This window comes from Bombus affinis, chromosome 2 (assembly GCF_024516045.1).
Source record: "Bombus affinis isolate iyBomAffi1 chromosome 2, iyBomAffi1.2, whole genome shotgun sequence".
In the NCBI taxonomy this organism is placed as follows: domain Eukaryota; kingdom Metazoa; phylum Arthropoda; class Insecta; order Hymenoptera; family Apidae; genus Bombus; species Bombus affinis.
The window spans coordinates 8,715,005-8,739,306 of NC_066345.1; the positions used below are offsets into that span (position 1 = coordinate 8,715,005).

The window sequence follows — 24,302 nt, forward strand, 5'->3', positions numbered from 1 at the left end:
TCAGAATTATACTAAATAACCAATTTTCCTTGTATTCATATTTCAGAGAAGATATAGAACGTTTAACAGTATTTACATACAATTACGACCACATAGGTTTTATGTACATTTAAGAATATGTATTGAATAATATGAACTCATAGTGTAATATAGGGAAGAGTGATCTGATAGAATAATATAATATGAAAATCATAAAGTATGATTAAAGCCAGAGGTAGAAAACTATGTCCATGCAATATATTGAAATTAAGATATAATATAGAACATTTTAAAAAGGAATAGTCATTTGAATTAAATTCTTCTAAGTTGTTCTTAATGTCTTTTTGAAAAAAGTATTTATAAGGATTCCTTAAAAAAAAATTCGAGATAAACTTTTTCCGTTATGCATAATAATATGCATGATTATGAAAGTATAACGAAAGTATTTTATATTCTAGTTACACTTTTATCCATACTTGGCTACGGTAGTCCTATTAGGTTTACCGTGTACGAAATAACGTACATACCATATCTAACCATTTACAGATACAATAAATTAGGTTTCTTAAGCAGGCACTATTCAAAGCTCCCTCTCTTTCATTCGTCTCGATATACATGTTACATTTAAATATCAATCAGTTATAAATTACTACACATGTTGAATCTTTTTAAAGCCTTTTTCATTATGGGATCGTTATTCATTGTTGTCTGAATATATGTTTGACTAAAACATAGAGATACGAGTCTTTCGTTCGTTTAACAAATACACAATATGATGATTGAACGAATTAAAGGAGCGAATCAAAACGTGAAAACCAGTACATCAATTTCTCGTTTAGTCAAAAGTTTCAAAGCTTATTCTAATTAAAGGTAGCGTGTAGGTTTTCATTTCTGGGCGGCTTGCAGTAACATAGTTGCCTTTCTAAATGATCGGTTTAAAAATCAATTAACGCTATCTGTCGTATGTTTTACATATAGTATATCCTTATATACATTTAGTGGCAGAGGCTGTATGTCTGCGAGGTGTAAGCTTTCATATTATTATTGTAGCTTAATACATTCAACGATAACTCGATGGCCTGATTAAGAAAGAACCTTCGATTATCTGGAATGCAATTTTTCCCTTTTCGCGTTTTTTTTTTTCGTTTTCTCTTTAATGATACAAAATCATATGTGATAGAACTAAAAGGAACAAAATATGTATTCAAAAATGTACATCATTAACAATACGCATTAATAAACATGTCATGTAATAAATAGTTTCTTTGGTAGTAATCTACGCGTTATAACGTACGATGCTAAGAATACCCTGTTGTCCAGACTGATACGATTACGAGAAAGACAAAAGATCAAATCTGAAGTCTAACGATGAACTGTACAGCTTGTACCTTGATACTTGATAGCCTCGTAACTTTCATTCATGTTGTTCCAAACAAGAGTAAAGAAAACTGATGTTTCTCAACATATACATGATTGAACCGTATGCAATTGATTCTGGCTTTTTCTTAAACAGACGATCGACTCTTAATATTTGACTACATCGCTATATACAGTCTACTAAATACGTATATTCATTACTTTGCATTCGTAAACGTATATAATCCCTAAGATTCGATTAATCCTAGCTAGGAAGCCAATTACTTTGAGTATCGTATTATATTTATACGACTTACTGCACAAATCAATACAGACTACTCGCGCTGCATGTATCGTTTTATATAAAAAGAACTAGGAATTTATAGTCGTTACTCTTATGCGGTGACTTTGTGTGTATGTCTCTCTGTGTGTATATAGTATGTGTTTTTTCCCAATGCAATTTTTCGGCCTTTTTTATTTTTTTTTCTTATATCTTCACTAAGTAATAGTAGCTCGTCGAGAAAACAGATTTCCTATTTTTTTCTCTTTTTTTTTCTATATAATCGTATTTTCGCAGAGGGAGAATCAGTTTGGCAGTAGTATCCCACAATATTCTGCCGTAACTATCGCATCCATATAATCCTTGACGTTTAACTCATCGAAACAATTTGTTAGTAGAATTTCACCATAAAAGGGATAAGAAAAATCGAAAAAACAAGTAAAAATAAACATTCGCGTGACGATAAGCGATTAACCTTTGATATATATATATCGCCGGTATAGTGTTGTACTAAAAAACTTTTGATAGCGAGCAATGCACTGTACTCTCGTCGTGTATAAATGCAACCGAGTGCGTTGATACAACTTGATACAACTTTCGCCGGTTTTGGGTCAGAAACGCGGTGAAGAGAAAAGCGGAAAGCAATCTCCATCGTTCGCTAATTAAACATGTGATGACGATGTAATAAACGATGTTAATTAAAAGAAGGACTGCTGGAGAGTATTATCCTTATAAATAGCGAACGATAGTTACATTTTACACTGTGACATACTACTAGCATGATTCACGCGATAAAAATCAGTATACAACGGCTCTGTGTCTGAAACGCTTTTTGGTTTGTTTCGATTCGAAGAGAGATAGTTTCATATAGGAAAATTTACTGCTAAAAATAAATCTACAAAAGTAATTGATTATTTTTCTTCTTCTCTTTTTTGTTTTTTTGGTTTCTTTTTTGTTCACCGACCGTGTGAGGACGGAAAGACATGTAAGGAATACGCGTAGAAAGAGAATCGAAAGGACGTCGAAAGGCATACACAGGCCTTTATGTTCCCTTTTGTGCAGCTTCGACGTACTTCTTCTTTTTTTTCGCTTTTTTCTCATTTTCGTAATGTTTTGCTTCCATCCTTTCTTTTTTTTCTTCCGCTTCCTCTTGTTCGATCTTCCTTGTAATTCGTTCGTGTCGACTCTCGCTTCATGTGGCCGTCTTGTGTCGTCACGCAAACGGAAATTTACTTTGTTCGTCAGCACTACGAATCGTATCGCAGTATACGACGTCACGAGGAAAATGTATCTTTTAAATTTCCTATAATTACTAAACGATTCAACTGATCTGTCATGCCACGAGGTTTTCGAAAGAACGAAACGAAGGAACTAGTCAAATTATACTCTAGTCTAGTCCAGCCTTGGTCGAAACGGTTCCATTTTTTTAAAATAAACTTCTATCATCGACTATAAGGATTTAGAGCATGTTCTATTTGATACAAGACGATTCAACGATACACTTTCCTGGCGACACGTAGAACCTTGAACGTTATTCGCTTATTGTTGGCTGGTGTGCTCGTGAAGTCAGTAGAATCTTTAGAAACCTTAGCTCCGGTCTGCTGACCTATCCTTTAAAAAATGAACATACTCTTAATATTGTATATAGTTCGATTTGGTCATTTCGTTTGTGTTTATTAATCTCGTCACGGTATCGGTTTACTTCGTTTTAAAGTTCGAATTAAATGCTCTCTTCTTGCTTTATATACCTTTTATTCTTTTTATACAATCATCTAATATTCTGTCATTGCTGTCTTGCTTAATTTTACCGTGCTCGAATCCTGAGACGCGAGATCTATTTATCTGCGGGATATAAATGTTCGATCGCGTTAGAGTATTTCGTTTAACGCTAACAGAATAAACTTGTCTGTTCTAAAAGATTTTGGTATGGGTCATTTACCGTTTCTAGCGAGAGTAACGAGGTATCTGTCAATTAACCCTCTGACTTCTAAAAATATACTGGAAACTCGAGTCCAATCGAGATTACGAAAATGTCTGACTTTAATTCGATCAAGGAGTTCGCGAAACGGATGTTGAATAGGAGACTTCATCAATTTGACGAAAATAGAGATTCGTTAATAGAATCAAAATTAACGATACGTTAGTTTCGATGCAATCGAATTCCCCCTGTAATTAGAATTTCCTCTTATAGGATGAATTAAAATCGATTATCGATCAATTATTTTCTTTCCGGTCTTCCTAACTCAGGCGATTGTCAATTAAGAGTGGAAATTGCCGGATAATATCGATCTGTTACGAATGCTCGATTCAAGCGAGTAGAAGGATGTAAAGACAAAAGAGAAAGGTATCTGCATACGGTGTACCTTCTTAATTGCGACCCAGATGGCTCACAGTCCTTTTAACTGCGTATAATTCTGAACAATGTTACGTTATTTTCTATCTGATAAAATCAACGATGCGCTACAATCTCTTACAGTATACGAGAATAAGTTCTCTCGTAAAAAACATCAGTACTCTCTATACAGCCTGAAAGGAAAGTGGCAAACTGCTGATGTCAGGAACTTACGATCACGATTCTTTCGCCCCTTATCTACTGTAGGTTTATTGTACGACGATTTATAGGTCAATTTGACAATTGCCATTTACCTAGTAGATAGAAGAGGAATGATCCTAGCGAAAGTTAGTAGAAAAATATTAAGGGATGTCAATCCTCGACTAGTCAGCGACTCAAAGGTTCAGTCTGATCTCTTTCGTCTAGTTCCGTTATTTTATCGATTTAAAAAGGAATCGAAGCTCGTGTTCGTGCGGGCATTCGTCTCGTCACGAAATGAGCCAGAACATCTAAAATGGGACTTAAAACGCGTATACACAGCGATTTACGCATTTAATAGCGAAGAAATTAGGGCAGGATGGCAACATTGTCTCTCTAAAGCCAATATCGTGCGTGTGCGGTTAAAATATAGCAAACTTAGAGTATAATCATCGTGGTTAAATTTATTATACTGTGTTTATCGTTTTAATTTAGATAGAACACAGAAAGACAAAAATGAAGAGATATTCGGTCTACGTCTTTACTGAAGTTTATGCGTTCATAATTTTGACATAACAGCGACAATATCATTTTCGTTCCTTGATGTTCGACAATTTCCTGATAACGAGGGAAGATGGAAAATTGGACGGAATAAAATCGATCTATGCCGACTCGATCGAGAAAAAACTACCCGTTTTATACCACCGTTAGTATATCAAGAAACGAATAGGGGAACGTTGATCGGACACCGCGATTTGGGAGACAAAAAGAAAATGAAGGATCGAACAGGGATCTCCCTTCGGATTCAACGGAAACGCTCAAGACGGGTTAACGTGAAAATCAATACTCCCAACATAATATCTTTCGATACGTTTCTATAATCTGCTGTGCCTATGACATTTGTACATTATCTTCTCAAGTGAAAGATCGACTCTTCTTTTTATCAGAAGGAACTCACTATTGTTGCAACTATGTTCTATATGCAACTATTATCGTAACTCTTCTGGCTAAGAGAACTCCTTCCTATTTTCTATGAAAAGAATTTAACCACTTAACAGCACATTCCTGTAACATATACGGGCATAAATTATTTTTAATTTAATCATTGATCTGTATAGATCGTGCACGATATCTTGTATCAAAATATCTTACAAATATGTATTTTACATCCATGTACCTATATCTATAAAAATATTTAATATCTTTAATAAATCGAGGGAAACTTTATCCGTTAAGTGGTTAAACTAATACGAGAATCCGAAGGTTTATTCATATTTTATCATCTCTCTCTTTTTATATTTTTTGAAATAGAAAAAGATCATCCTGTCATGCTGTGTTATTGACAGGATAATTCACGCATATAGAGAGTCAGGCATATACGGATTAGCTTACTTATACACGGTGATCTCGGCGGACCGATTGCTCCTGTAGAGTAGACGGTTCGACGTGTTTCGCCACCACTTCCATAGTCAGGTGCGCCTGCTTTGACCACCGGCTGTTATACCCGTGCCCGGGCTGCCGCCATTCGACAGCCACAATCTCCTGTTGAACTCTCGCATCTCATAGTTGTTGTTGCCGTTACTTTTCTCCCGATTGCCGCAATTATGGTTCGCCGAGGTGGGCGTCGTTTCCTCGAGAATCAGCGCACAATGACTGTTCGTGTCGCTGTCTGCGCCACCGTCTTGCAGATTGTTCGCCAATAAGGGATGCTTTCCGGTATTGCACTCGTCCGTTTGGATCAGCAACGATGCGTTTCCTAAAATTCATTTTCTTATCATTTTTGGGTAAAATAAATTTCTTATATTAGGATGTTTTCTTCTATTTTTAATAATTTTAAATTATAATTTTTAAGGATATTTTCTTTGCTCCGGGTATCAATAGGTGCCAACTAGAGCGATTGTTATCAATGTAAGGATAAAATAGTTTCATGGAAAAGTTTGCACTTTGTTTCCTTCGTAAGCACTTTTCTTATCTTTAATATCAAGACATTATTATTCATACTGGTTTTCCAGCGAATTGGCGTCATAATGACTACTTAATATTTCTGAGTTATAATCATTCTGCGTAATTATTTAACTGTTTGCATAAAGTTCATATTATTCTCCGTGTTTTACATTCAAATTAGTCGCTAAACAACAGGATGTTTTCTCGCTCGACTACTCTAGCTCGTTAACTATTCCGAATACCGATTGCGCTGCAATTGTCAATAGAGCGTGTTCCACGCGACAACTATGTATACAGTCGTAGCAAAAAGATTGCGAGAACCTTCAACCTTTACATTCTATTACTAGTAACGTCCGTACTGGTTTTAATGTTGTGGTAGTTATTGATGTACATCGCGTGCAATCAGTCTTTTATTACAGTGTCCCTCACTGGCAGTTAGCTAGATCGAGTTTATATGTTTGCGATGCGTCGATCGCACGCATTCGTACAGATAATGCTACTAGATTGCTGGCTCGATAATGGCACTCGAGTTTTCCAGGACTTCTACAACCTTTGGGATTAATACAATTGCAAATAAGAAGGGAGGTAGTCGAAGAATCACCCGCTGATATATTCTTGATCGGTCGAGAAGGATCCAAATTCGATGTTAAGGGGAGATACCGTATTCCGAACTACGTACTGGCCTTTTCCCTTTTTTTTTTTTTTTTTTTCTATGACGGAAGGGAAATAAGATAGGTATTTTCATGGCCGTTTAGGGTGACGCAAATGTCACCCTATTCCCTTTGATTTCCGTGCAAATACATTGGCCGAATGCTTCACGCGGATAGAAATAGGATATCCCTTTGTGTCTAGCCTCTATGAACAGAACATCGAAAGAAAACGGTTTCGGTTAGACTCCCATTTGAAGATTTCGTACGCTGATGCATCGCTCCGAGATCAATTCTCTTATTCTTGGCTGCTCTTTAAAAATTGATCGAATACCAATTACGGAGCAGGCGTATAAAATTATTTTTAGCGGCACGTGTTTCGTGGATGCAGCGTAGCACGCGTTACTGATTCTGCCCATCCGTTTCAAGGGTCTGGAAAAATTCCCACAGGGTATTACAGAGATTATTTAGCGGAAAGTGAAACGAAGGAGTTCCATTTATCAAGAAACTCGCGACAATAATTACTCGTTCAATTTGGAAGCTACATCGAGAATTTAATTCCTCTACTGAGACCGATAAACGATGGAAGAAACGTTTCTCTTTTCCATCCTCGAGGAAATCATTGTCAAGATTCCCTTTTTATTCCGTATAAAGAATGTTTCTCTCAGAGAAAGGGCAGACGAATGATCAATTCTGGAAAAGAGGACAGCTGACAAGATCTGAAAGAAACATTCTTCATCCTGTCTTTTCAACAACCATCAACGATCGGGAGACCTCGAAGACACTGCCGGAGGCTTCCGATTACGAAACCGAGAAGCTTTCACGATGTACGATATCGATATAGTAACATCCGTAGAAAAATTCATGCCTGGTATAAAATCGATATTACAATCATTATCTTTATAATTTAAACGAGTCATATAGATCGTCTAGGACGATAAAAAATGTGACGACAATGGCGGACTTTTGAACGGAATCATTTTCCATGCGGTGATCAGCGATACGAACGGTTCTTCTTATCTTTCGACGATATGACCTTTGATTGAAACTACACCACGAATCTAGCTTATAAGTTAAAATCCGCTCTATCGTTCGTGTAATTACAAGACAGTACGAACAGGGTGCTAAATACTTATTATACTGGAGCACGCAATGTCCTAGTTCTTCTACTCTGATCCCGGACGATGCAGAGCTCAACATAATACGTGCAGGGTGTATTAGTTAAATGACTAGCCTCGACCAAGATCGCTAGCTTCAACGTAGAATTATGCATTTGCCTGTGAAACGACCCGACGTGTTCCCACTTTCGTTCTATGACCGGTTTAATGCGCTCGGTTCTTTCATGTCGTTAACCCTTTTGTCGTTTCATGCCAATTATTTTTTGGAAGAACTTTTTCACCCCTCGCCTCATCTAAATGCTTAACGAGTTGGGCACTACTCAGTTACCTCGAATTTGCTCGAAATTTCCGGTTGGTAATAATTAGACGAACGAACATTTCTCTACTGCGCGCTGTTGAGTGTTTGGATACTTTGGTTGATTTTTAAAGGCAATACGGGAATGTGATCAAAGTGAACAGGTTGATGGCAGATTAATAACTAGAAATAGTACATATTTAGTAGTATCTTTTTATGAAATTATCAGACTATATATTATCTATTAAAGAAGCTTGGTAGTTGTATATTATAATAAAATTCACGATTCAATGATTTTTACGTGCTCTATAGCTTGGAAACTAATCGATTTAGATAAATAGTCTTCTTAAACGACAATTCTAATTTTGTCGTTGCATATTAGCTTTTAAAAACCAATCTCACATCGCTGTAATACTTTCGTTAATCTAAAATTGTATTCTATCGAAGATAAACATGTGACTGAATATTTCTCACCGGTATTGTATCTAGATTATAAATCTTCGGAGGATCCATTACTATACCATGATCGAAACTCGCGTGTTTCAATCGCGACGATAATAGACTCTCTTCGTGGATCCCGTGCAACCAGTAAACATATTTGCTCATCGTAGGAATCGCATGTCGAAGGAACAATCGACGCAATCTAGATTTTCCAATGAGCTCGTGCACGCTCTGCGCTACTTTTATCTTCCGCGAATCTCGTTAACGGTCTACGGTTCCGGTCAGCTTCGCGGTATTGTTCGTTTCCTCGCCAACAACTATCGGAGTTTTCGTTTCACTTCATTCAACAGCTTCGTTTTTAGTTTCGGTTCGCAGAAGATACGAGAGAGATAATAAGCGGCAGATCGAACGTTCGTGAAAAGATTCTGAGAAGCACTTTGTCCTCGTCGTCGTTCCCGTTACAGATTCTCTATTCTACCCGACGTAGCATTTATAAAGCGTTAATCTTTCGTTAATTTCATGCTCATCCAATTACCTCTTGTTAGGTTTTCTCGCTGTTAATCCGATCTTTTCGGCACGTCCCTGCGTCGTTTAAACCGTGTAACTGCTATTGGCTGCGAAGCCAGCTAACTGCGAGATGTCGGTGTAAGAAACAAAAGGGAAAGAAAAGAGAAGAAAGGAATTATGAACGACCTTAATGAATGTTAAAAACGATCTACACGGTCGACGAATGTTGAAACATTTGTTCCGTCGAAGACACTGGAAATTGCGGTAATGGCTAAGTTCTAAAAGAATTTCCATAAATGGAAAAACGTGTCTGGACGAAAGTTAAGGAATTTCCCGAGAGAACTCCGGGAGACATCTGACGAAAAATCGTTCTCACGTTTACTTGGATTGTGCTTTCTTGCCCGTCTTTTATTTACTTAACAGAATAAAAACTGTAGTTCACTTAAGCTAGATGGTATATCATCAGATCTTACACGATTCTTCAGATTTGTGACTTATAGTTTCGATTTTAATTCATGATTTCATTACTAAAAAGATTAAAAATTTAGTGTGTAGAAATTCTCTAAAATATAGTAGACAGATTTTTCACAAATTAGATCGCAGAAACTCGTAATGAAGGTAAAAAAACTTAGAGATCTTTACTAAATGCCGCGTGGACTACAGCGAAGTAAAAGTCGAGGTCGAAGATAACCATCCCCTAAAGACGTCAAATGTGCGTTCCAGTGGTCGGCGCCATACGGCTATTTATACTACCGCCTCTTATCTAACACCCTACGTCGAACCTACACACAAACATTCCACCCCTATCGTAATTTTTTAATGGTTGCTGCTTTTCGAGCCCTTAAATCATTGGGAGATTTAAAGCCCTCTGGTAACCTTGTTACACAATGGTCAAAATTAATGTTTCACCGTCATTGTACTTAATTTCATTCAACTCTCCTTTCAACCTTCTCCCTTCTTTAAACCTAGAGCTACCATCGACTGTATTATAAAATTTGTACTAAAAAGTACTTTATACTATACAAAACATTACTTGACCTGAAATATTCTTTCAAGCCCCTACATTCTCGTTGATCGAATCACTCGATATCGAGTCCCCAATCGGAATTCAAATAACTTGGCTAATCTGATCGAGACTATACCGAAAAAAGCATGTTCTATATATTCGTAAAATTGATATGTTATATCAGCAATATATCATAAAATTTACCGGAAGGGGTGACAGCGTTAGGCAGAGTCGTGCGTCGAACGATGCTTCCGTTGTTAGTGGCTTCCGGTATCACTTGCGAGAACGGTGGTTGCGCTAGGGTAGTCGCCGGCGGCGGTGGTTCTCGGAGCAACCGTATCTTTTGTATCATTTCCCTTATCTCGTAACGCAGTATGCCCAGGAAACATAATTTTGCGAACGCTATCACGCAGAAGCCCAATACAAACAGCAAGTCCGCGGTTTTTCGTAGCCATCTCATCAACGATTCCTCGCAACCTCTCGCGTACGGTTGTTGACAAGTGTCACTGACGTTGCCAGTGGGTACGCAACAGGTCTGTGGCCATCTACCACCGAAGTCTCTAGGACCGGTCACTCCGCAGCAGGAGAACTCCTTCTGCAAACGGTCCCATTGCTCGCTAAATCGCAGATCCTTGCCGTACTCCATCTGCGGTGAAAAAAAAAAGATAGAATTCACGTCAATTTGAAACGTAGCTGTTAGACATTTTTTGGTAGGCGAATAGATCGTGGTAGAATTGAACGTTCAGGATAATTGCTGTAAGAGTAAAATTATAAGAATAGGGATTCTGTAAAAGCACAATTATACAATTGAAGAATCTGTGATAGTAAAATTGCAAAATTAAAGGTATATGAAAGGCATACATTGTTTAGATGTTTGTGGGCGTCGTGAATCTACAAAGAGTGGTCATTTTCTACGATCGGAGAACAGTCGATGGCCTGCTATATATAGTACATGAACGACGGTCATAGAACTAGGAAGTTTTCGGCTTCGTTCGAAACATCATTGATTCGACGGGGCTAAATTTACGCATCGTTCGTCGAAAGGCGACTGGCTGCAGATATTTTTAAATCGATATTTTTAACGCTTCGATATCGAACCAATATTTACGTGTTAGAAGATAGACTCAGTTAGTATGGAGTTCGATGGAACGTTTAAATATCACTGTGAAATTTTTATTGAATTCGTTTGGAAGATTGAAATTGATCGGAGGTTCGTGATACCACGCATGATCTTTTAATATAAGAAGCATAAAGAACGTGACACGATACTCAGAGTTATGAGAACTTTTAATAGATGGAAGTATACGATTGGTTCGAAAATGATCCAAAGGGCGTAATAGAATTAAATGTAAAAGATAATGGAGAAAATTCGATGGTAAATTTTTGCATGAAAGAGAATTTTTAAATGGCGAGAAGTATAAGGAATGTCCCATGTATCCAGGTCGATTATCCAAGGGTACGCACATTTTCCGTCGATTATGCGATCGACCTAGATAAGAACGGGGCTAAGAATAATGACTGCAGATACGGGCAGAGAAACGAGGTGAAACGGGCGAAAAGTTGGAATTGTTAGTAATCCCCGTGACACTGATTTTTCATCGTGACGAGTAACGAGGCGCCAGTAAACTAGTTCACTGTTTCTTAATTAGCACAGCTAGCTAATTCATCACTGAATGTTTCCAAAACCCATACCGTATCAGATGTGAAACGCGGTAGAGAAAATATTTTTTTTCTAAAACTTTTAGTCCTTTTTTCATGAAAAGGGTCTCTAAAAAAAAAATATTGAAAATTTGTTTTCTCAGATTACTATCAAGAGAATAATTTGTACTATCTAAATATTTAAATCAATACCTCAGGATAAATGGATAGACAGAACTTCCCCGTGAAGTTTCAACAGACATGAGTACTACTGCAGCGATATATCAACGCTCTCGTGTTGATAAAAATTTCAGACTGTTTAGGCTCTTCGAAGTTATTTAAAGTTTCAGGCTTGTTCTCGCTCGATAGGCGGAAACGGTGTCGCCACGATTAAAACTTTCAATCGTTGATTAAGAATTCGCTGAAAATAAACGAGTCGTGTGATTCGCGGAAAGTAAAAGTCTGAGGAAGGGATCGATTAATTTCAAGATTACATCTTTTCTCAGTCATTATTAATTCGAAACTCGTCGGAGGTGTCAATTTAATCTTCGTTCGTCCTCGATGTATACATATATATAGAATAGAACAATTCCATTCTTTTCGGAATAAAAGGACCGAATTAATTAGTCTTAAAGTTCAGAACCGGTCGTTGCTTCGACCCTTTTTTTTTTTATCTTTGTACCTACATGGTTTAATGTCAAGCGTCAAGAGAGGCAGAAATTCCGTAGTTCCGCGGCGTAAAGTTTGCTACGAAATACGTGAATGCATGTATGCTAGTTTATAAATAGTTAGCAGGCTGTATGTTGGCTATGGTATGAATAATGTTCGTATCATGCCACAAACCGTATTTTACCTCGTGGCCGGTCAGCCAACCACGAATGTTCGAATTATAATAACGCTACGCACTGGATGTGCAAAACATTACAATGACGCGTGAAAAACTTTGTAGTAAAAAAACAAAGGGAATGTTCTAGTGGATATATTTAGTGAGTAACAAAAATCCACATGCATCCTTCACATTTGAACTATTAGGATAAGAGCGTTAACTCCAGGTGATTTAATTGCTTTTCAAAATATTAAAATTAATATACCGATACCGATAATATAATCTTATTATCTTATATAATCTTATCGTGTATTAATACGGCACCATAAAAAATTCCACAAAAAAAGTGCGTTTTTACTTTTTTCCCATAAATCAAATTTATGGATGTATGTAGATATTTATGATCGACTGTGAATTTAAATCAACTTAACGTTTGCTCGAGCCTAGTATAGTACGACCACAATTCACCAGTGTCTAACGACTAACGTTATATCCTATTCCTCTTACTGCAAAGATTAGATCGATTTTTTGGTCACCGGTCAACCCTGTATATTTTTTATGTTTATTGATTAAAAAGTACCGGGAATAGCGTATCGAATGGGAGACACGCGGCACGTTTCAAGTAGAAGCGGAGATCGAATGAAATATGGTACGTAACGAAAATGATGATTCAATTGAGTTGCCTCTAGGAACTCCCCTAGGCTAGAGAGGGATGAGAAAGTATTCTAATATCGGTTCGATTCTCGCCAAGTCAGACACTACCTTATTTATGATTCACTGACAATTTTTCTGCCAAACATTGAAAAAGTGTTTGGACCTGGTCCCGTTTCCGACACCGGAAACCTGTTCTTCCCACGCGGTCTATACTTCATTGAATGTTATGTAGAAGTGATAAGGGATGCCACGCCTCCGCTATTCTTCGCCGCTTTCTCCAGCTCCTCCGGAAACCGATTCCTCTCCTCCTTTTTTGCGCAACTTATGCTCCGCCTTAATGCAACTACACTTCGTATCCCGGACGAAAATTATCGTCCTTCGTCCGACTCTATTCGAAAGACGTTTTAGTCGGAGAGCAATCGACGGAGGAGGCGCGAAATCTCTAACTTTCCGAGCGAAAGTTTGATCGAGCACAGAGACGTTTTAAATTATTCCAAGGGGCAACTACGAATGCTAAGACACGCGACGTATCGTGAGCTTCGATAATTTTTTTGTGACCTTCTCGATAATCTTTTATATCTCTAACGTTTCTCTTTGATACTCTCCTGTTTTATTCTTTTTTTTCTTCTTCTTTTTTTTTCTTCTCGTTCTGTCGGAATAGAAAGAAAATGGAGTGGTTGGCTCGACTCGACTCGAATAGATTTATTCCCTCGTAAGAAATCCATCCCAGGACTCTTGATCGCGATATTACCGATTCTCTTATTGCGAAAACGAGCCACTTATTCCTCGCTTAACGACAATTTTCCCCCCTCAACATGCGTATAATGGTATTCTCGTTCATCGAGCATAAAATTTCACGATTTAGTCGTCGTACGTTTCTCTATCAAGATTCTCGAGCTCTTTCTTTAATACAGTCAGAAGCTAGAGCCTTGTGCAGTGTTTGGAAAGGAGGGCGTGTATCTACTCAATATCATCGTCTATCGCGTCCCTAAATTTCGAACAATTCTAGGTAACGGAACACACATTCCCGGGATAATAAAGCGATGCGTATCACGATTCAATGTGTATTTCATGCCTGGCATATTACGACCGAAGAAATGGCCGGATAAAATTCGTTCGAGGTGTGCTCACGATCGATCCGTGGGACGATTTCGTCTAATAGAAAAGAGGAGAGAGTCCTCGTTGTCGGAGCTTGGAATCTGATTTGCAGCCTCATCCCGTACCACAGACATAAAGTTTCCGCGATGGAAAGACCTTCTAACTCTTGACGTCTAACTTTTTCCACTAACCACCAGGCTACCTTGAGACGCCCAAGGTGAAGTTCGCTTGTGTAAGGCTCGACAGACAAAGTCGTATCGAATCAAAGTTCGTTCGTAACTACTAGCTGTATCGAAAATTGTCAAGATCATAATACGTGAGATTAAAGGCGAGCGAAAATAAAAAAAGGGGAAGTCGAATGATTGAACTGCTGGGTCATAATTAGAGACCAGGACTCAGGACTCTTCCAATTGAGTTTTCTAGACTAAGATATTAGAACGTTGATTTATCACTTTGCCTTTTAATATTTCGATTCAAAAATAGATCATATTTGCAAGAAAGTTTAATTGCTAATAAAAAAATCATAAAGCAAGAGATTAGATTGGTACAGAATGATACGAAGCGATTAATGGTTTCTAAAAAAAAAAAAAAGGGGAACTTCACTCACAACTATAAAAAATTCTTCTATCATCTCTGATGCTTTTGCCAGGTATCGAGCTTGATCATCCCGCTTACGTATCGTTCTGTAAAAATCCTATCGATCAAAAAAGTTCGAAAAACAAGCGAATGAAAATCGAATGGAATAGAAAAAAAGATACTCACCTGTAATCGTTGTTTGAGAGTGGGCCTTAGCTCGACGCGCATCCTCTCAAACCGGAAGACCCAGGCGACCCCGATGACGGCGTCACCGAATAGAAGCGCCAGTAGTAGCACCCAGTAGGCGTTCAAAAGTCTCGCGCTCAATCTCCTCGCCGCTATACAACCCAACAATTGCACCAGGCCCAATTGCGTGGCTAATGCTAAGTAAGCGTAAAGGGCTGTCGGGTCGAATGCACGGGGTACCCCTGGCACCATGTACCGGCGTGGATCGCCGGTGAATAAAAGTGTTCGTGAGACCGCGGCGGCGAAGCCGAGCGCGCTACCGAGCAGCACCAAGTTACAGGTGTAGATCCAGAGCCGGTAATATCGCATCGCGACGTCCTGGCCACAATCGGCGCGTCTTTGGGACGTCACCGACGCCGCCGCCTCGTCGACGACGTACGAACGACTACTGTCTCTTCTGTTACCTCCTTTAAATACTTCGTTGTTATTATTGTTGTTGTTATTGTTGTTGTTATTGTTGTTGATGTTGTTGTTGTTAGTTGTCGTCGTCGTAGTGGTGTCCGTGGAGTGTCGATGCTCCTGGCTGTCGTCGAGCAGGAATAAGAAAGGCGGCTTCGCGCTGCAGTCCTTGTTCGCTATCTTTTGGCTGTGCGTCGACTGCAGGGTGACTGAACGTTGCAGCAGCATCACCGTCATACTATCGTGCCTCCCTGGTACGCGTGTCCTCGTCGTTAAGGATTATACCGTCCGGGTAGAGAATGGAAGTGGGAGCGTGTGTGTTTATTGAGACCTGGAGAGCCTCCTCCGTAGACGTGGACGAGAAATGTGCAGTGAGAAACGACTGGTGTCACGCGAGCCACATTATACGTTCCGACAGTAGTCGTCTGTTTCTTGCTGCTTCTCGGCTAACCGGTCTATACCTGTACCTTGTTCCTTCCTTTCTGCTTCTTGCACTTCCTGCGTTCGCTTTTTTCTTCGTCTTCTTTCTCTTTTTCTTCCGATGATTCTCTTCCACGATTACAACGTTGCTGACAATCCCTATATCGGGAGAAATTAAAAAACTCATGGTGACAATGGCGACGATGGTAATGGCGAAAGACTGATCGCTGTAAGAATAACCTTTCAATGATTTATGGCGTGTACACACGCCTCGGACATGCTTGCACAGCTCGATAGTTTACAGCGAGCAGCCTGTGTTTACTGGGTTAGGGGTTTGTCGTCTCTGTTAGTAGATTGATTAGAACCCGTTTAATTACGGATTACAATATCCCGAGTGGCTGTTTGGCCAATTATCTGACTAATACGTTCTATCGTTACCGTCTGATTGGGGCAGTGGATTATTACTTCCATCGTATTATTTTTTAAACTGTACGAACTCTATTTCATTTCGCCTAGGAAATTTCGATATGTTCGAAGTCTTTCTATTCATTACTACCTATATTAATTATTAATCATCTTTATTATTCTATTTTTATTATGCAATACATGTTAGTAAACAGGTATGTAAAGTAGCGACGTTGCGATATTCGACGCTCTTAATGATCCGTAGTAAATTGTAGAGTATCAAGAATCACGTCCTCTCTTTGTAGATGGAATTAAAACGCATTATCGGAGTTTCCTTGAGAAGACGTGCAAGCGAAAACAGGCGAGGTACCTCTCTGTAGCCAAAATTGATGGCGCTCGTTAGCAGGGTACCATTCTAGGTAAACGATTGAAACAGAAACCGATCGAGCGGCGGCAAAACGGTTCCAGCCTTTCGTTTCGGTGTGGCAAACAATACGCGTCACAGATTCGTGTCAACGATGTAAAGCAATAAAGTTCCTGATAGGGCACAATTTATCTTGCCGGAATATCGGACACCGAGACGGCATGGTTCCGTTGGCTTTCTCTATTTCTCTGTCACGAGTGAACATCGAAAATTGATAAAAATATCAGCTTTACGGCGAACGAAATGCACATCAATAAAGTCGGAGCAAAGGACAGGCAATAAACTTTACTGATATAAAGCTGGCGTGGATATTAGAGGCACGAAATGAAGGAATTAATCCTAAGATTGTCGAGACATCTGGCTAGCGGAATTAGGCTACCAGGCTGCGCGCATTTTGCGGAATACGTAACTAGTCACTCTGAACGTTCAAAGAAATGCAAAATTACGAAGATATTGAACGTGCTTGGAATTTTCTGGCATTCATCAAGAAGAAATCACTGCACCTTCTTCGTAACAAAATAAACATTACAACGAGATCGAAGGAAAAACGAAAGATACTGATTCAAAAAGAGGAGATTCGGCTTAATTTCGTAATAAATTTCTGCAAAAATATCAAATTATGGCGATTCTATCGAAGTTGCTCGTGTCTTTCGAACAGAAGCATTTCGAAAGGGGTTCTCGCTCAATTTCGCAATTAACACGCACAGCCGCGTATTATCTGATGCACAGAGAGCGTTACACAGATACAGCAGGTAGTAATTATTAGCCTTCATCGTGATAGATCGCGTTGAAGCAACATCGTACGCTGTGAAATGTCACGAACAGGTCACTAGCGTGTGGCTCGCTAAATTGTATTTCTTTCTGACAGTTCTAGCGTGCAATAGGCAATTCTATTATCGATTTCTCTTAGCCGACCAGCCGTGGTACGCTGTGTTCCCTCGCTGGACAAGAAAAAGACGAGAGACTGTGAAATGAACGATACGGAAACAAAGCACAAATAGTTCAAGCAAATACGCTAATACGAAAAACATCAGCGATAAAAATCCCAAACGAAATGTGTTTTTCACATACACCAGGCGCCACTAGAATCTAGACTCCCATTGGAGTTATATATCGAAGTCTGTCTGTGCAGGAAAGAGAAAATAAAAATTTGCATTTAAGGTGGTACCAGATAGAACTAGAATCAATTCACTTTATTTACAATGTGTACAATATAGTTTTAGATAAAATCGCGAGAACTTCTATCCAAATTATCAAACCTTTTATCACACACGCAGATTTTTCTTCGATCTGAATCACTAGAATCTAAACGGAGGAAAGTGGAAACAAAAAATTACATTCGAAAGAACACCATATAAGATCGATCATTCGATTTACCGTATATTATGCGAGGATATTTCTAGACAAAATTATGAGAATCTCGACTCAAAATGCCAATCTTTTATCACAGGTTCTTCTTCAATATTAGATAACTCATAACAATGATACAAATGATAGCGATATTTGATAGACTTCCATTAGAATTATATATTGTACACGGCTTTCGAAGAAAAGAAATTACACCCAAGATAATACCAAATTAATTCATCTTGTATTACACGAGAAAGAATATTTTATGAAAAAAATCATGAAGATGATATCTAACCAGAATACGTACCAATTTTTTATCGCCCATGCAGGCTCTTCTTCAATGTCTGATAACTAGACCCACTATACACTAGAGAAATATAATGCAGAAGTGTGAATTTTTCAAACCCACAAGAGGGATGCTACTGTCAGATATATCGGAGACGTAGCTACCAAGCATCGGTTATTTTTAACAGAAGTCATATCAGCAGCAGCATGGAGGTTCGCGTTTCTTATTAGACGACTTACGTCAAGCGAGTTCGCTTTCATCTGGTTCAAATTAGAGGAAACGAGGGTCGCTCACGCAAGAAGAGGGAGGAAAGGTACGTCGAAGCGAAAGGGCCGTGTCCTTATGAAGCGAGCAGCGCGCAAAATAAACGAGAAATTCGACCGTGGGACGAAATGTCGCGGCTCAATCATCATCGTGAAACGAATTCATATTAGAGAGATGTTTATATAACACCGGCGATAACATATTAAAGGATGACATTTAAAACCGACAGAATCCGGCTAAATGTTGCACGTATATTTACAATGTTTCTGGATAATCAACCTTTGGTTGGCCTCTAAAGTTTATAGCTTCTTTCCGACGGCGTTCTTTTCAAGTATTCATCGTTCCCTCGTTTCACGTCTCACAAGCTCGGTAAATATGGTAAATACGCGCAAGGTGTCTATTCCGTTAATGAGAACTTTACTTTGAACCATGTTTACTCTGCGAAGACGAATGCAAGTCGGACAAGTCAGTGAATGAAAACCAAAAGTGAGGGTTGATTCTCGCGAATGTATGTTAATTCTCGCGTACATTGTACGTGGTGCAAGTGTTAATCGGTTTTAATGGCTTTGTTCTCATAAGAGACATCGAGTAAAGCTGGTTAATGTATTGCTCGAAGATAAAATGGCAAATCTAAGTTTACAAACTTCCACACGGCCGCTAAAAGAGAAATATGCTTGAAGTAAGATATAGCGTAAGACGCTTCACACCTTACTTCGACTTGTTTAGCTCCTTATTTAGACCTTCTGCCTCTCGCTTGCCTTGCAGATTTTCTACAAGGTATCCCAACGATGATTTTCGTTTAAAGTGTTGAACCATTGAGATGTTCAAATGATTCCAAAGCCGTATGGAAGATTTTAATTTATCCAAGTTTTATGAGTTTGCATTATGGTTGGTGAAGTTGTCACTTTGAACAAACACTGACAAGGTATGTAAGCTCAAAATGGTCGAACCTATTTAAAGCGTTTTCAAAGCAGAGCTTGCCAATGACCGAAGATCGTGTTGTTCAGCTAAGGTTCGCAGCGATTGCCGGATACCATACTATTACGAAGACGAAGATTAGAGGGATGTGAAGAAAAGGGAAATACAACAGAATGTCAGAATAGTTGAATTAACGGGTTCGAATTCCTGGCACAACTCGACGAGGTAGTCACGTAGCCACGTATGGTTGGGAATCACTGCACCAGAGTTCTCTCGAGCTCGTGTCGGAATATATGTAGCTACATGTACGGATAAACACATAGAGAGAAGTAGAGACGATACATGCTTCCGTGCTTCAGAATGCACACATGTCCAGGTGTACGTACATGTATGTACTTACGTGTGGGTAGCTAAGTGCACGTTGTGCGCGGATCTAAGAAAAGAAAGAGGGTAAACAGAGATGAGGGGACTGGGACGAGACAAGAGAAATCTCGTCGTCGATAAATTCGCTAAGATTTCACGACGGCGAAGGGTAGAAGAAGGTAGAAGGATGTAAGAAGGGAAAAGAGGGGCCACGTCGCAAAGAGCGTCGTGTTGACTATCCGTGCTCTCGAAAACACGTTCTTTCGTGCATCGATGTTATACATAAGGGGTGAAGCAGAGAGTGGTGCATTGTAATGAAACACGGAAGAAAGTTAAGGGCCCATCGATCGTTTAAGCCCTCCGCGCGCTTGCTCGAATACACGAGCCAGTTAGAAGAAAAGTCAACCACGAGGAGAAATGAGCAAACTTTTATTATTAATTCTTCTTCGATACAAAAATCGTCGAATAAATATCAAATATCGGCAAATGCAACGACTGTTATCAAAGAACAATGTCAAAGGTTTGAAAGGATAAGATTCCCAGTCAATGTCCTGGGTCAATGTTCAGTCTGTATACGTTTAAGTTTATGCGAGTATCGGTGAAAAAAGCGACAACAATCGATCCCCACAGGGTGATCTCCTTTTTTTTCGTCTCCAGTGTCGCGTTAAGAGAAAAAGAGGTAGAAATCCTCTCTAGGCACGGGATAGAGGGTAAAGGGAGACACCTGACCTTGTCCAGTGAATTAAACGACATCGTGGATGTCTCTACCGAGAATAGGTGTCGGTGTCTTTTTTAATTAAAATTCCTTCGTTACACAACGAATGTTGTGGAAGCGGGGGAGGAAAAAAGAGAAAGGGGAGAATAAAGAATGAGGGAGAGAGGATGGCCAGGAAGAGGAGCGGATCTGTGTGAAAAAGCTTTTAATTAGCTATCGGCGCGAATGTTTGTTACCGTTTGAAGGAGAGCTCAGCTATACCAAGGAGGGAAAACCGTGAAACAGTGAGTCGAGAGGGGAAACTCGAGTGGCTCGAGGACGAGGGGGAGAGGAGGGGATTGACGTTATGCAATCCTCCTCCCGACCTTCCCGAAGAAATTTATCATCGCTTTCCTACGAGACGCTCTTCTTCTCCTTGTTGCCGTTCAACGACAAAACACGGATTTATTCGACGCCAATTTCGCTATCACGGCCCCGCCTCGATCGTTTCAACCTTTTCTCCGTACACTCGCACCCTCTCCGCGACTTAGTTCGCTCCTAGTTATATCTTAATAAACGAATATTTCTGTAAAGGACCTGCACCTTGTTGTTCAACCATTATATACATTCATACTATCTTTGTTATACATCTATATACTATCACGGAAATTGATACACCATAAACTACGGATGCACTAAACTTCGAGGCTCTCGACCAGGATTTTTCAACGATATTTCAACGATGTTATTATTGCCTTTCCGCCCCGCATACACGTGACTCCATACTGATGCCAAAAAACTGAGAAAAGCTAACAAACTACGAGAGCGAACCAGGATAAAACGGCGAAAGACAAAGGAGAGAGAGAGAGAGAGAGAGACAAACAGACAGAGGGGAACCTTTCTAGAAGTCAAACGGATGGTCATTACTGACCTTTAAATGCTCGTTATTAGGTTGTCACGGTACACCATCAATCGTCAATCGAACACGCACATCGTCATAAGGATCACAAGTATCACGAGCGAGATCAGACAGTTTGGGCGAGCGTTGGTTCGGCGAGACGGGCACGAACGTGCTGGTCACGTCACGTCTATAAGCATCGCCGCAACCGCGAGCCTCGTCGAGACTGTTGTCCTCGTCGTTCATGCCAGAAGCGCTGGCTTCCGCCGTTTTTCTCTGCTTCTGCTGCTGCTGCTGCTGCTGCTGCTGCTGCTGCTGCTGCTACTGCTGCTATTCACCACCATGATCTCACATGATTCGTCGTCTGCTTCGTCATTTTCTCTGTTCACCGCCCATTGACGTTCCTAGCACTGCTACCAGCGTTACCTTTGATCTCGTACTGACTACCGACTGATCAACTATTGGGCCAACAGTCGTTTCGTATGCCGAAACGAACGAACACTTGAACCTAACATGTATTATACGAGTTTCCTAACGAATCACTACTTGGTTTTACGTTTTTCGCACTGTACGTCCCTACACTGTAAAAACGATAGAAGATTAGATCTAGCGGCACACAACGACACCACGTAAATTCGTGCAGGCAGTTTCTCGCGGGAGGAAGACGGCCACTGTCACAGGGTCTCGCCACTATCGTGGAAGAGACGGTGGTAACGCGGCTGACATCGGGAAGAGTTCCTCGCGCACGGGGGGTGGCTGTCAACAGCGCCCGAGGTAGGCAACCGGACTGACTCCGCGCTGCACGGTGTTGGCGACAGACAGCGCGACCACCGACGAGACAGAGATCGACGATCGGTTCGGCTGCACACGAGGGGGATGAAACGAGAGAGAAACTCCGCGAGAGGTGGCGGTGGCGGCCACCGAGGTGGATCGTGTGCGAGAGAAAGGCTGGTGCTGGAGGGGAGAAAGCACCTCGTTGGGGGTGGACGAGGATTGGTAGGAATGGATTGTAAGAGGGGGAAACGTGGCTTTGAGAGAGACAGCGGTGGTGGAAAATCTGCGGTGGCACGTGTTCTGAGGGGTGAAGGGTATTTGGTCAGGAAAGAGACAGAATAGCGATGGAAGGGAGGAAGTGCGAGGATAGAGAAGTGGGCGGTAAGAAAGACGACGAGGATGAGGGAGGCAGGAGATTGGAAATCTGTGGGAATAGACGGGACGAGAAGGTTAATGTTGTAAGTAGATTCGCCAGAGACTGGTCGGAAAGTAGGAAGAGTACGAACGTGAGAGAAATGAAACGAGTGGAGAAACTTTGATGAAAGGAGGGCGGAAAAGTGGGAAATGGGAAGGAATTGAACAAAGGCCACGAGTCGTAGGTACAAGAAAGAAAAGAATAATTGGAATATCTCTAAAGATACGGAGAATACGATATAAGGGTAAAAGCAATGGAGGGAGAGGACAAGTTGTTTGAAAAGAGAGAAGACAATTTGTAGAATTTAAAAGTAAAATGGAGGGGATAAAAGCTTCGGATAGAATAGAATAGAGAAAGAAGAGGAACGAGGAGAGAATGTTGTCGGAAGGAGGGGAGAAAGTTCGTAGAGAAAGCGAGCGGTATTGTACGTGGGAGAGAGTTTGGAAAGAGAAAGTTATACGAGATGGAAGAACGACAACGAAAAAAGTACAGCGAAAAGAAGATAAAAAAATTCACGAGAGGAAAGAGGAGGCTGCCCGTGAAAAGCTACGAGAGCTGGCAAGGATAATTTTATGAAGAGTGGAGCGAGAAAGGTAAATCGTACGATAAGAGGAAAAATAAGAGGAAAGTACGTCGATGCGGAGGGTGCGCGAACAAGACAAGCGAAGCGAACGAAAATGATTAAGAGAGCTAGCTGAAATCGTAAATGAGAGAACGTTAGAAAAGGAAAAAGAAACACGTATGTGATGCAAACGTGTACACAGGTAATAATCAGAAGAGTAAAAAAAAATTACTCCATGAAAAAGGAAGAGGAAATTGAGAAAATAAAATACAAATGAAATAAAGTAAAGTAAAAGAGGAGATTCTGTTTTATGCAAAGGTTACTGCATCAATCCCGAGTAGCAGCTTTCTGCTCGATGACATTGCAAGTACCTCCGGACAGAATACTCGTCTCGTAATTGAATCGTTGTGACGAGGAAGGAAACGTACGCGTACAGGTGCGAGCTAGTGATCTCCTTGAAAAATTTCCCGCTTTTCTCGCTTTCTTTATTTATTCTTGGCATTGAACTGGGGAAAATTAATCCATCGAACATGATGTCCTCGAGACGACACGTGTTATGGATTTAGTCACGATCGACAACGACTTTATAAAGCCTAATCATACTGTAAAATAACCAAAAGTTATATTACAGCATATCAAAAAAATAATACACGAAACAAGATATTTGTTATTATCCCAGTTATGCATTCTTGAAGATAATTCATTTACAACTCAATTGCGTACCCATTTTCAATAATTCTTTTCTACCGTTTCTGTTTTTTCCGTAATTAAATACTATTTTTTATACGTATATATTATTTTGTAAAGAAAGACTTTTGGTCTGTTTCCACTAGAAGAATTAATTTTTAAAAGAAATGAAAGAGAAATAACGGAAAAGAAGTTTAATTTTTGATCGCTTACCGCTATCACGTAGAATTCAAAGACGATCGATCAATCGAGCCCCGTAGTATTCGACGCGCGATTAGAGGCGGCGCATCTTTTCCATATTC

The 24,302-nt window shown here is 39.9% G+C and overlaps 2 protein-coding genes across 3 annotated transcripts in view; one reads left to right on the plus strand and one right to left on the minus strand.

Annotated features, from left to right (window-relative positions):
- LOC126913889 (uncharacterized) overlaps positions 1 to 24,302 on the plus strand; it is a 35,245-nt gene that overhangs the window by 2,890 nt on the left and 8,053 nt on the right. The window lies entirely within an intron of this gene.
- LOC126913908 (uncharacterized) lies at positions 7 to 24,231 on the minus strand. Of its 2 annotated transcripts, none has more exons than XM_050717188.1 (5): positions 24,214 to 24,231; positions 15,082 to 16,119; positions 10,308 to 10,749; positions 5,538 to 5,901; positions 7 to 3,226 (listed from the first exon to the last, which is right to left on the minus strand). In XM_050717188.1, the coding sequence occupies exons 2-4, from the start codon at positions 15,775 to 15,777 to the stop codon at positions 5,615 to 5,617; spliced, it is 1,425 nt and encodes a 474-aa protein (XP_050573145.1). In that variant the 5' UTR covers positions 15,778 to 16,119; positions 24,214 to 24,231; the 3' UTR covers positions 7 to 3,226; positions 5,538 to 5,614. The 2 variants fall into 2 exon arrangements, with proteins under 2 accessions (XP_050573145.1, XP_050573144.1); XM_050717187.1 differs by lacking the exon at positions 24,214 to 24,231 and adding an exon at positions 21,596 to 22,354.